General features: G+C 37.3%; 1 protein-coding gene across 2 annotated transcripts; it reads left to right on the forward strand.

The window, feature by feature from the left end:
* The first annotated feature begins 512 nt into the window (after positions 1-512).
* Positions 513-10,854, forward strand: NUDT12 (nudix (nucleoside diphosphate linked moiety X)-type motif 12). Of its 2 annotated transcripts, none has more exons than XM_009703415.1 (6): positions 513-718; positions 4,160-4,761; positions 5,654-5,821; positions 7,636-7,749; positions 9,244-9,443; positions 10,744-10,854. In XM_009703415.1, exons 1-6 carry the CDS (start codon positions 513-515, stop codon positions 10,852-10,854), a joined length of 1,401 nt encoding a protein of 466 aa, XP_009701717.1. The 2 variants fall into 2 exon arrangements, with proteins under 2 accessions (XP_009701717.1, XP_009701718.1); XM_009703416.1 differs by having other exon boundaries at positions 513-664.
* Positions 10,855-11,761: the final 907 nt, after the last annotated feature.

The following is an 11,761-nucleotide window of genomic DNA, read 5'->3' on the forward strand; positions in this document are numbered from 1 at the left end:
CCCGGGGCGGAGTGGTGGGCGGCCGCCGGCAGGGGGGGGGGGGGTGCTGCGGAAAAGTCTGTCGCTGCTTGGAGCAGTCCCTCAGCCTGCAGAGGGACTTGCCGTCTTGCGGTTGTTTGTCATTGTTTCCAAGGCATCTGAGACTCGTTTCTTGGAGTGGAGTTTTGTAGTGTTGTGTCTTGTGTGTGTGCGGTCGGGAAACCAGAAACCAAAACAGTGTTTTTCCCGCTCAAAGAAACTTTGTTTTCACAGCAAAATCGTTCTGTCTTTAAGCCTCTTTAAAACTAGTCTTGATTATTAGGATAAAATTTCACTGTATTTGGAGATGTGTGGGACTAAGATTTGATTGGGAATAACAGTGTCATACTAATTACAAGAGTTTCACTGTTGTGTCCATACTTTTGGTGAGGTTGGTTATCTGTATGGCATTAATTCTTTTACTTAAATCCCTTTACTAATAGTGGATGTGTTTTCAGGCATTTTTGTTTTCTTTTTTTAACTTAGTTGACACAATGGCAGACTTTGAAAAGAACCTTCGTCAGGACCTGATTTCTCAGCTGCATAATTTTGCTGCTGTTGGAGATGCAGCCAAGCTGAAAGCGTTGCTCCGTCATTCTCCGTCACTTACCAATGCAGCTGCAGATAATGGCTGGACAGCCCTGATGTATGGTGCCAGAAATGGACACCTTGAGGTTGTGCGGATTCTGCTTGAAGAAGGGTAAGCTGTTTAGTAGATCCCATTGAAGAGCTCTAACCTGAATCCCTTTCTGCCTATTTCAGCTTAATCTCAGAGAAGTAAATTTACCTGAAAGATAGTGGCAGCATTTTCAGGGTTAAAACTCGGAAAATATACTCTATGTCTTTTTATAACTGGATTCTGCTATTGCATCATACTTTCCATATTTGCTGAGAAACTCTTTAAAAAAAGTTAGGAGCATCTCTAAAATTATTTAGTTGATCTTCAAGGATATATTATCACTCCTTCCAGAGACCAACATAGTAGGATAAAGTTTGTATCACATTCTGACCACTATACTGAGTATAAATTTGGCATATTTGGTTGTTCCACTTAGACTTTTTCTCTAAACTTTGTTTATGATCCACTTGCGTCTTCGTTACAACGCAGAATGTTTGCTGGCATACTGACTGTTAAGTAGGATGTAACAAACACACCTTTGCCAAAGTTACAGATTGATGAATTTAATTCGTCTCTTATTTTTTGGACAATTCACTTCCTCCTTCCTCTGTGAGCTGTCACGTTATTTTCTTCAATCAATATGACACCGAGCATGTTCATGGCTTGTCAAAAAATTGCTATCATATTTGTTGTCTGTCTCCGAGTCAAGTGTTGTAGTTCTAGTTTTTCAAGGTGCTCAGAAAAGCAAAGAATGCTTCTGTGTTCTCCTTGAGACCCCAAAGAAGGTTCTTCTGAAGCCTGAATAAAGTCAGGATCCAGATATTTCCAATGGAAAATGTTTCAAAATGAAGAGTGAGAGTCAGGTGTTGTGGTTCAACTGAGCTCTACGTTTATCAAACCCAGTTACTTTCTGCACTCTAATTACAGAACCAAGCAAGTTTAGTTCATTGTGTAGTTATGAGTAATTTCAGGCACAGGATTCCACAGCATCCAGTGATCATCCCACCTTGTTTTTGTGGTGTGCCCTGTGCTGAGGCTCAGCATGGAGTGTCAGATGAACCACTGTTTTGTACTGTGATCAGTATGTTCTAGCATGTAAAGGAATATCTCAGTGGCAGATTTTGTGGATTGTAATCACTTGTGTATTGAGGAATCTTTTGAGGTTTGGGGGCATTTGTCAGTTTGGTAAATAGGATAACAGTTTTTTAAGTTATGTTTACTGTAAAAAAAGAGTGAATATCTGCTTGCAAATGTCCCTTTCAGGACCATTCTCTTAGGCAATTGAATACAGTTCCTGAGGTCATACTGTGGCCTTATTGGTCTCATTTTATTTAATGCTTAGTCATAATAATAATTTGGACAAATAAAATTGCTGGATATATAAACATGAATGTCTGTGAAGGTAATACTATATAACGTTCAAGAGACTAATCCTGGAAAGCTAGTCAGTATTTTTTTTTATTCATCCGTGTTTGAGAAGCTACAGGTAATGTTTGTAGACTGGAAAAAAAGATCTTCGTGTTCTAGAGTTCAGGCCACTGTTGTGGGCACTGAATAGCAGCCTGATCACAATCTGCACATACCGAAGAAGATAGAAGGGAGAAGACAAAATCAGAACAAAATTCAGGGCTGAGAGATAGGAAATTAAATAGGAAATTAGGCAAGCTTTTGCCTAAAGGAGACTTAATCTTTAAAGATAAATTGTAGAACCATAGAATAGTTTGGTTGGAGGGGACTCTAAAGATCATCTAATTCCAACCCCCCTGCCATGGGCAGGGACACCTTTCATCAGACCAGGTTGCTCAAAGCCTCGTCCAAGCTCACCTTGGACACTTCCAGGGATGGGGCATCCACAACTTTTCTGGGCAACCTGTTCCAGTGCCTCACTGCCCTCATAGAGAAGAATTTCTTCCTTACATCTAACCTAAATCTTCCCTTTTCCAGTTTAAACCCATTGCCCCTTGTCCTGTCACTGCCTACCCTTGTAAAAAGTCCCTCCCCAGCTTTCTTGTAGGCCTCTTTTGGGTACTGGAAGTCTGGTGTAAGGTCTCTCTGAAACCCTCTCTTCTCCAGGCTGAACAATCCCAGCTCTCTCAGCCTGGCTTCATAGGAGAGGTGCTCCAGCCCTCTGATCACCTTTGTAGCCCTCCTCTGGACTCACTCCAACAGGTCCATGTCCTTCTTGTGTTGGGGGCCCCAGAGCTGAAGGCAGTACTGCAGGGGGGGTCTCACCAGAGTGGGGTAGAGGGGGAGAGTCACCTCCCTCAACCTGCTGGTCACACTGCTTTGGATGCAGCCCAGGATACGGTTGGTTTTCTGGGCTGCAAGTGCACATTGCTGGGTCATGTTGAGCTTGTTGTGAGCCAGGACACCCAAGTTCTTCTCTTCATGGCTGCTCTCAATCTGTTCTCTGCCTAGCCTGTGTTTGTGCTTGGGATTGCACCGACTCATGTGCAGGACCTTGCACTTGGCCTTCTTGAACTTCATGAAATTCTCATGGACCCACCTCTCATGGGCAACAGTAGTTTCTTTAGCATCAGCAACTTGTAAATTAAGTTTTGAATGCTTTTCTGAAGTATTCTCAAACTCCCTCAAAAACTAGTAAGGTTAATATAAAATCTCAAGTGAAATAGTCTTACCTGTGGTACAGTTACTGTGTATCATTAACATGAATGTACTGGAATCTTCTGGTTTTAAAAACTGATGAGTCTGGGCCCACATCTGCTTTATAATGGGTAGTTTACAGTGAAATTTCTGTTTTACTTATCTACTTGAGTTAAAATTGACAAAAAATAAAAGTGCATTATTTATGACCTCCCAATCAACCCCAGTCTATTTCAGGTATTTTGGGTTTTTTTTTCTTAATATTTTAATATATGTATCAGGAGGCAGTGTTTCCTCATCTGTGTTGTTTTGCAGATGTTTTGGTAACAAAGAGATCCTTACAAGGACCAGCACCGCAGTTGTAAGGGTGCTACTTCTGTCACTAAGCAGAGGCTGTATTCTTGTTTCATATTTAATGGTAAATACTTTATTGTAAATGTTTTGATGCTGCTTTTGGTAGCTTCTAGAAAGTAATGCTAGTTAAATTTCTCTCTTTTTTTTTTTTTTTTTATTTTATTACTGGCTATTCAGAAGAGACCTGTAGCTTGGCTTTCGAAGTTCCATCTGTAAATGATCTTGAGGCCTTTTTTTTTTTTTTTTCTCCCATGATACAATGTGTGGGATTTTAATTAATTCATTGCTGTTGTAGTTCTGCGTGAACCTTGGTAGGTGATAATCTGGAGTGGATCAACAAAAATGTGGAATCCAACCTCAGCAAAAGAAAATGAAGTATGATTACTTTTCATTACCGTAATGCTAAGTATTTAGCCTAGAGTGTCCCAGTGTAGGCAGAGTGTCTAAAAGTTCTTGCACCTTAAAAATATCAGAGGTATATGCTGTAAGTAATAATAATACAGCATCAGGACTCTTCCTAAACATATTTACCCTGGTAACCACTGTTCTTTTCTGTTTCTGTAGGTGTGACAGGTCCATCGTTAATAAATCAAGGCAGACGGCTCTGGACATTGCTAAATTTTGGGGGTACAAGCACATAGCTAATTTATTGGCCAATGTGAAGGGTGGGCAGAGGCCTAATTTTCTGCCAAATGAAGTGAAAGAATATGAAAATTATTTTGGCTTGACTCTTCTGGACAGAAGGAGTGATAAAAGAACAGATTCCAAGTGGCTAAGCAAAAAACAGAGCCATCCAACTACAGTATACGTCCTCTTCTCAAATCTAAGTCCTTTGGTTACTTTGGGTGAGGGAATAGGGAGCTCCCATCAGCCAGAAGTAAGGCTTTGCAGACTGTACTACAAAGATGTGGAGCAGTGCTTGAAGAAGCACCAAAGTGAAGAAAGCACCTTGATTTTTCTTGGTGTTGAACTTCAGTTCCACGTGAACCTGCTGCCTCCTTGCGATGGAAGAGTTCTGCAAGAAGATGAAGAGGATGGGTTAGTTGCTTGGTTTGCTCTTAGCGTAGGTTCTGTTTCTGCTGAGAAATTTAAACAGAAGCGTGAGGACTGTTACTTTCTTCACCCACCAATGCCAGCTCTACTGCAGCTACCTGAAAAAGAAGCCGGTAAGATGCATAAAATGCATTGGTTATCAAATGTGTAATCAGGAAAATATGCTTTGGAGTTCACTGAGGTATAATGCAAGGACAAACTACTGCAATTTCAGTGGCTTTAGAAGTATATCAGTTTTAAAAGCTTGTGAGTGCTTTTGTGAACAATTTTGTATGTAAGAACTTGTGCAGTTGCAAAGGGCTAACATCTGCAATGGCAAGTATGAGACTTTAAAATCTATTGATCATCATGGTTTTATAAATATTAATGCATGCACATTAATGCTCTAAAACAAAGAAAAAATCTGTCATTACTGAGTTTTCATTACAAGAAATGAAACGAAGTGCTTAATAAGAACGTGTTGGAAACTCATCTGAGAAGGAAAGTGTGAGCAAGCGTTGGAAAGTCAGGATCCCAAAGTGAATGAATGTCATTATGGACATGTTGTTAACAACTGCTGTTGTATCAATTTTGCTTTTACAGAAGGATAAAAGGCAAGCTTGACTTACAGCTGAAGTTTAAATGGAGCAATGCATTATAGTGTCAATACCTGTAGTAGTCCTAAATTTGTAGTCTGAAAAAAAGTGTAATATATAATTCTGGCACTTTGGCCAGACAAAGTAACTTTTGTGAGAAACAGGGTATATCGATCTGGATGAATTTGTTTCTGAATGCATAAATTGGTCTGTTGCTACATAGTACTGCGTTCTATTGCACGTACTGTGCTAAAAAGAAAAAGATCTGAATAACTTATGTTGTTCATCTTCTCTTGTAGTAGATTACAATTCAAGCCATAGTCTTACTTTGATTTTTATGTTAAACTTTACTACTTACTTTTTCTAAACTGTTAAAAGCTTACACGAAGTAGTATTTGATTTTGTGTATTTTCAATGTATTCTTTTAAAGGAGTAGTAGCACAGGCTAGATCTGTTCTAGCATGGCACAACCGCTACCGATTCTGCCCAACATGTGGGAGTGCAACCAAGATTGAGGAAGGAGGTTACAAGAAAACTTGCTTAAAAGAAGATTGTCCCAGTCTGCAAGGTGTTCACAACACATCATATCCAAGAGTTGGTGAGAATATTGTAGGATAAACTTGGTCAAAAGTGGCTTGATTGTAATCATATATACATGTAAATCAATTTCTTTTTAGCTATTTCAGCTACTTGCTTCTGTCCCGGGTCTTATATACTTGTCTCTCTCCAGAATATGTGTGTGTCAGCTGTATTTAGGATTAAGTAGTTCAGGCTTCTCTTTCTTGCAGTAGTCTGTGACAAAGAACTGCTGTGACAATACCAATCTTTATTGCAATGGAGTAATACCAATTAGAAGTTCCAACAACATAAATGAGATATTAACAATAGGAAGGTCACATTTTGCTTTTTTTTGATTTTCGGCATATCATTTTCTGCAAGCCATATGAGCTTGAAAAAGCTCTGTATCAAATTCGGCCTTTTATAAAATCTCTGATACAGTGCTCATTTTCCTGTAGTGCCACTTTAACTGTCTTAGCAATCTTCACTGGCTTTCATTATTCATTGTCAGTCGCAAACTGCCAGGCCTTTTTCTATTCAGAATATAAGCTTATATGGACATTTTTCTATAGATTCTTTTGTTCATGTGTTGCAAAGGAAGTGTACTATGTTATTGATGGGGAAAAAAGGAAGGAAAAAAAAACCTTACCCTTTTTCTTAGATCATTTGGTGATTTTTTGATCACCTTTCCTTCCCGTACCCTGTCGTCTTTTCTGCCATTACAGTTCTGGATTTTGTATGTGTTGTATTTCTGAATCTCGTGTTCTCGTACATGCTCTAGGTATATCTTCGTAGTAGTTCTGCCGTATTCTTCTGTCTCATGGACTGTAATGAAGCTTGCTAAAATACTAATGGCTGTTTCTTTACAATCTGTAGCACAACAAAGTTAGAGAAAGAATGGGATTATATAAGAAAGACTGATGAATCAGCATTTTCTACTGATGCCTTTCTCTGAAGAAAGTTTACAGACAGCAACATTGCGTGTTCTACACTGTGCCATGTGGCAGATAACTTGAATGGGACAACAACCTTTGAAATTATTGTTTATAGTGGTTGCTGAATCAAGCCTTTTCATACAGAGAAAATACTAGTGTTTTGGACAAAAAAAAACCTCATGAAAAAGCATAACAAGAGAAAAAATACAGAAAGACAGAGGTAGATAGAAAAAATTAAAAACAAAACTTTGAGATTCTTAAGAGCTAGATAACAATAAAAAGGGGGCAAAGATCATAGATGAACAGTGTGCAAAAAGGCATGGCAAAAGGAATGGTACCGATAGGAGGAAATATTAAGCAAGAAAGAAAAAGATGCATAAAATAACTAGCAGTGAGAAAGTAGATAAAAGTGCAACATCAGATGAGATTAGTAGCAAACAGTCAACAAAGTGGAAAGTTTATTTACGTTGTAACTAGAGTAGCTGGCTCTTCTTTGGTATTTCGGTCAAAAGTACATTCTACAGACTTGTGTGTGCAGAGGAGGTGATAGTAACTTACGTTTGCTGCAGAAATTATTGCTATATGCTGGATGCATAGCTAGGTTAGTATTACTGATACTCTTAAGAGATTGTGTGCTTTGGTTGCAGGTAATTTATGTCCTGTATTTCAAGCCTTGGCTAGTAAACTGCTGCTAAGCATGTAGGTTGCTAAATAAGAGAAACAGATACCTTGCAGGGAAAAAAAGAATACCAAAGTGAAATAGGTAACAACTTGCTCTGGGCATCTACACAATTCTGATTTCATTCACTTAAAGGTGTCATATTTGTATTTACATGCATTGGTATCAAATAGGCTGAAATTTAGTACTGCTTTTAAGTCCCTCAAGTGTTGAAATATATTCCTTTCATGTCCCTTACAGATCCTGTTGTGATAATGCAAGTCATCCATCCAGATGGGAACCACTGCCTTTTAGGTAGGCAGAAGAGATTTCCCCCAGGAATGTTTACCTGTCTTGCTGGATTTGTAGAACCTGGTGAGTAATTTCATTTTCCCTTACCAAATGGTTTTTCTCACGTATCAGTACATTGAAAATAATACAGAAATGTGTTCAGTGCTACGTCAAATAAATATTTTTGCTTCCTGTTAGGTAAGTTGTTACAATGCATGTGCCTGTTCTGTACTTTCCAGCAGCTAATTTATAAAAAAAGCAAAAAGCAACTTGAATAAGTATAATTTTAAAGTATTTTTCTCATCATACATTCTTAAATCACGTATTTAAGTGAAAAAACATTTTAAAACACATATAAGGTCCTTTCTTTGGTGATACTTGGCAAAGGAAGAGTTAAAGCTTAAGTTAAAGTTAACATAAAGTTAAATATATGCTTACATGTTTAGGGCCTGATTGATTATATGGAAGATAAGCAGAAATTATATCATTTTGAAAGAAAAATAGACATTTTGCTAGCTGTATTCAGCAATAGTAGTTGCAATTAGTTACAATTATTAGTAGCTGCAGAACAATTAGTAAAACATTCTTATATTGGGAATACTTCTTAGTCACCAGTGAAATTATAGTGTATAACTATAGTCAGTAACTGTGTACAGCTGAAATACGGTGACAGCATAAATAAGTTTATATCAGGTATCATTTGAAAAGAGTCAGGATGTTTATTTCTTCATTCCTTTCTCTCTTCTGCCAGCCTTATTACTTTCTGATACTGAATTCAAGTATATAAACTGAATTAAAAGAGTAGCTGATATTACCATCAACTTCTAATCAACTGAACATAGCTGAACTAAAACTTCTATCGCTGATGCATTGCCCATCTGCTTTAATGAACCTGTAATCAGTAGTTACAGCACAGTAGATGTACGCATATGTAAGCCTATGACCATCAACACACCACATACACATCTAGGAGTTTTCTGTGAATATGGAAGTAAAGCTTTCCATTGCACTTTTAAGTTTGGACTATTGCCTATATGTGTTAGAACACTGAAGAATGAGTCACGCAAAGTGAATGATAAAATGCAGAAATACGTACAGGTCTTCTTAAGTCTCTATCTTCTTACTACTGTAATTTTAAATATTGATTTTCAAGTTGTATTACATGCTGTTACAATCATACTGAAAATCTAAAAATTAACACAATGTTATTTATAAATGAACAGATGAGCATTTCAGAAGTAATTAAAGGAACAGTGTATTTCCTACCCAATTTTTGACATTTTAGGTACGGTAATAATAGTTTACGTGTATGATAAATTATAAATTCAGGAAATAAATATTATGATGGAGAAATTTTCATACTTTATTTTCAAAGTTTCATTTTGCTTTGGTGGCTAGTTTTACCTTATTAGACTTCTATATCTTGTGCTTAATGTCTGTGCCCTTATCTGTGAACTAGATCTCTATGGATAATTATCTTGAGCAGTTTCAAATCTTTTCAGTCAGTTCAAAGCACAGGATGTAACCATTGCTTGGAGTATTTTCATCAGGTGCTTATTCTTTGCCCCTTTTGATTAGGTGAAACAATAGAAGATGCTGTTCGAAGAGAAGTAGAAGAAGAAGCTGGAGTCAAAGTTGGCCATGTTCAGTATGTCTCTTGTCAGCCATGGCCAATGCCCTCCTCCCTAATGATTGGCTGCTTAGCTGTTGCAGTGTCTACAGAAATTAAAGTTGACAAGAATGAAATAGAGGATGCCCGCTGGTTCTCTAGAGAACAGGTAAAGTTCAATTTAATTTCCTTCTTGTATTGATTAGTCTGTGACTGTATTGGTTCTGGTGTACAATGGGTACTTACTTTTTTCTGCAAGTTGAATGAGCATGTATAATCTCCATTATATCATACTCCAGTTGCATTGTATTGTAATTGTAGATTACACACGAGAGAAAGGCAGATATTCATAGTAATTTCTGAGTGACTTGCAAGCCCATTTTATGACATATTTGCCAGTTAGCTCTTCACCTTTTCCTTTTGGAAGTTATCCAAGTTATTGTTATTTTAACTCACTTCCTTAGCAAGCCTGTGCTTTTCATTTTGGTAGAAGTAGGATTTGATAGCAGTCATCATCTGTGTTTCTCCAAACAAGCATGCTACAAGATTTGCTGGGAAGGAGGAAGTTTAGGTAAAAACTCTGGGAATTCATTAGTTTGAACGTCTTTTTTCCATGCAGTACTATTTTAATACTCTGGTATTGAATGCAATTTACTATACATTAGTAGGAAATTCTACACTTAGCTTTCCTGAGTATTTAAAGTGTAGTCAAATAAAAGAGAGGAAAAAAAGACTTTCACAGAAATACTTAAGTTCGTGAGTGGAAAAAAGAAAGATTGTTTACACAACATAGTCTTCAAAGGTTTTTCCACAGTCTACTTATGAGCTAAACTTTTAATAATACCATGTTTTGGCCTAGCAGTTGCAAGTGTTTGGACTCTGTAAGTCAACTTGAAGGCAAAGTTAAATCACCTAATGTGAGTATGTTCCTGACAACACTGAGAGCATTATTTTAAATGAGCATTAGTTCTGAATACAGCTAGTCGTATGCAGGTTGGCCTAGAACTGGAAATAAATGTACTTCAGAAATATGCTAAACTAAAAGTGTACTCCCATGTTGCTTGCAGCTGCTTCAGAAAACCAACAAAACACATTTCCTTCTGCGCTACATGTGGAAAAAAAATTAAAAATTCATGGAACAGTGTAGAGCACCATCTGGTGGTCCTTACCATGAAAAGGCTTTACAAAGAGCTTAAATATATTAACAGTCAGTCTCCACAGTTGTATTAGAAAGAAGGTATCCTTTGAGGCACATTTGAGCCCATAACTGTCAGAATTCACAAAGAATCCTGTGTGGTTTTTTCCTCTGCATCTGTCTTGGAGAATCTGGTAGTGGCTCTTGAAGAGCTGTAGTAACGATAGACTGATGGGTCATCATAGTAAGATAATTCCGGCATTAATGCAATATGATATTCCATATAGTTTATAATATTATCTTCTAAAGAAGAAAAAATCTGTCTTTATTGCAGGTCATGGAAGTTCTCATTAAAGGAAACCAGCATTCTTTCTTTGTACCACCAAGTCGCGCTATTGCACACCAGTTGATAAAACATTGGATTGGAATGGATGCTAATCTTTAATTCAAATAATTGATTTCTTTGTGCTAAATTACTACTTCTAGTCAATGCTTAGTAATAAATTGGGAATAATTGTTTATCTAGTAAATGTGCAACCACATGAATTTTTGAGCCTTTCATTTGGTTCCTGAGCTGAACTATGGAAACCTTTGTAGGTTTTTTCAGATCTGAGTTAGAAATGGACAAGCCAGTGATTATCCCAAGCAAACAAGCAAGAAATAGGTAAAATTGGTATGTTGCTGTGCATAGCCTGCTTTTTTGGTTTAGAATCAAATTGTTATGCTTTTTGTTATTATGCTTTTAATGCTTGATTTGGCATTTCCTGTCCCCCACTGGAAGGAATCCCAGCATTACAAAGAGGTCTGACCTTGCCTGCCCTTTGAACTCTGTATTTACATTCTCCTATTTTGTCTTAATTGTTTCTTTCTCATTTTTTCCTGTCTCCATTTAAATTCTGCCCGGCGCAAAAATCAACATTGAGTGCTGAAAGTCTTACCAACAATGGTTATTTTTAAGCTAATAGCATACTCAAATGGGGAATATGTAGTGCTTTGTGTCTTTTATATTAATAGCCCTCCAAGCAGAGTATTTACCCCTCCAGTCTGTTTGGCCTGCACTTACCCAGTTGTACATCAGCCTGAATTTAAACATGTAACACAATACTCTGTTTATGAAAAAGGTTTTGGAGAACCATCCCCAAAAGCCTGAATGTTAGATATTTTTATAAGATAATAATGTACTTATTGACCCTAGGCAGTGAGTGTTTCATTCTCTGAAAATTAGAAATGGAACCATAGAGTAATGGAGGAGAAAAGTAGATTAATTAAACAAGACATAATATCTCAAAATATGTACAAAGTTCTTTTATGGAAATGGAGACACAAGATTGTTATTGTTACTGCTACTAAGA

This window comes from Cariama cristata, unplaced genomic scaffold (assembly GCF_000690535.1).
Source record: "Cariama cristata isolate BGI_N322 unplaced genomic scaffold, ASM69053v1 scaffold9827, whole genome shotgun sequence".
NCBI classification, from domain to species: domain Eukaryota; kingdom Metazoa; phylum Chordata; class Aves; order Cariamiformes; family Cariamidae; genus Cariama; species Cariama cristata.

What these genes read in the sequence shown, in the direction of transcription:
- NUDT12 (XM_009703415.1), top strand. Translation starts at nt 513, where the DNA reads ATGGCAGACTTTGAAAAGAACCTTCGTCAGGACCTGATTTCTCAGCTG. An exon ending in CACATCATATCCAAGAGTTG is followed by an intron (nt 5,822 to 7,635) that starts GTGAGAATATTG and finishes TGTCCCTTACAG; the next exon opens with ATCCTGTTGTGATAATGCAA. An exon ending in TGCTGGATTTGTAGAACCTG is followed by an intron (nt 7,750 to 9,243) that starts GTGAGTAATTTC and finishes CCTTTTGATTAG; the next exon opens with GTGAAACAATAGAAGATGCT.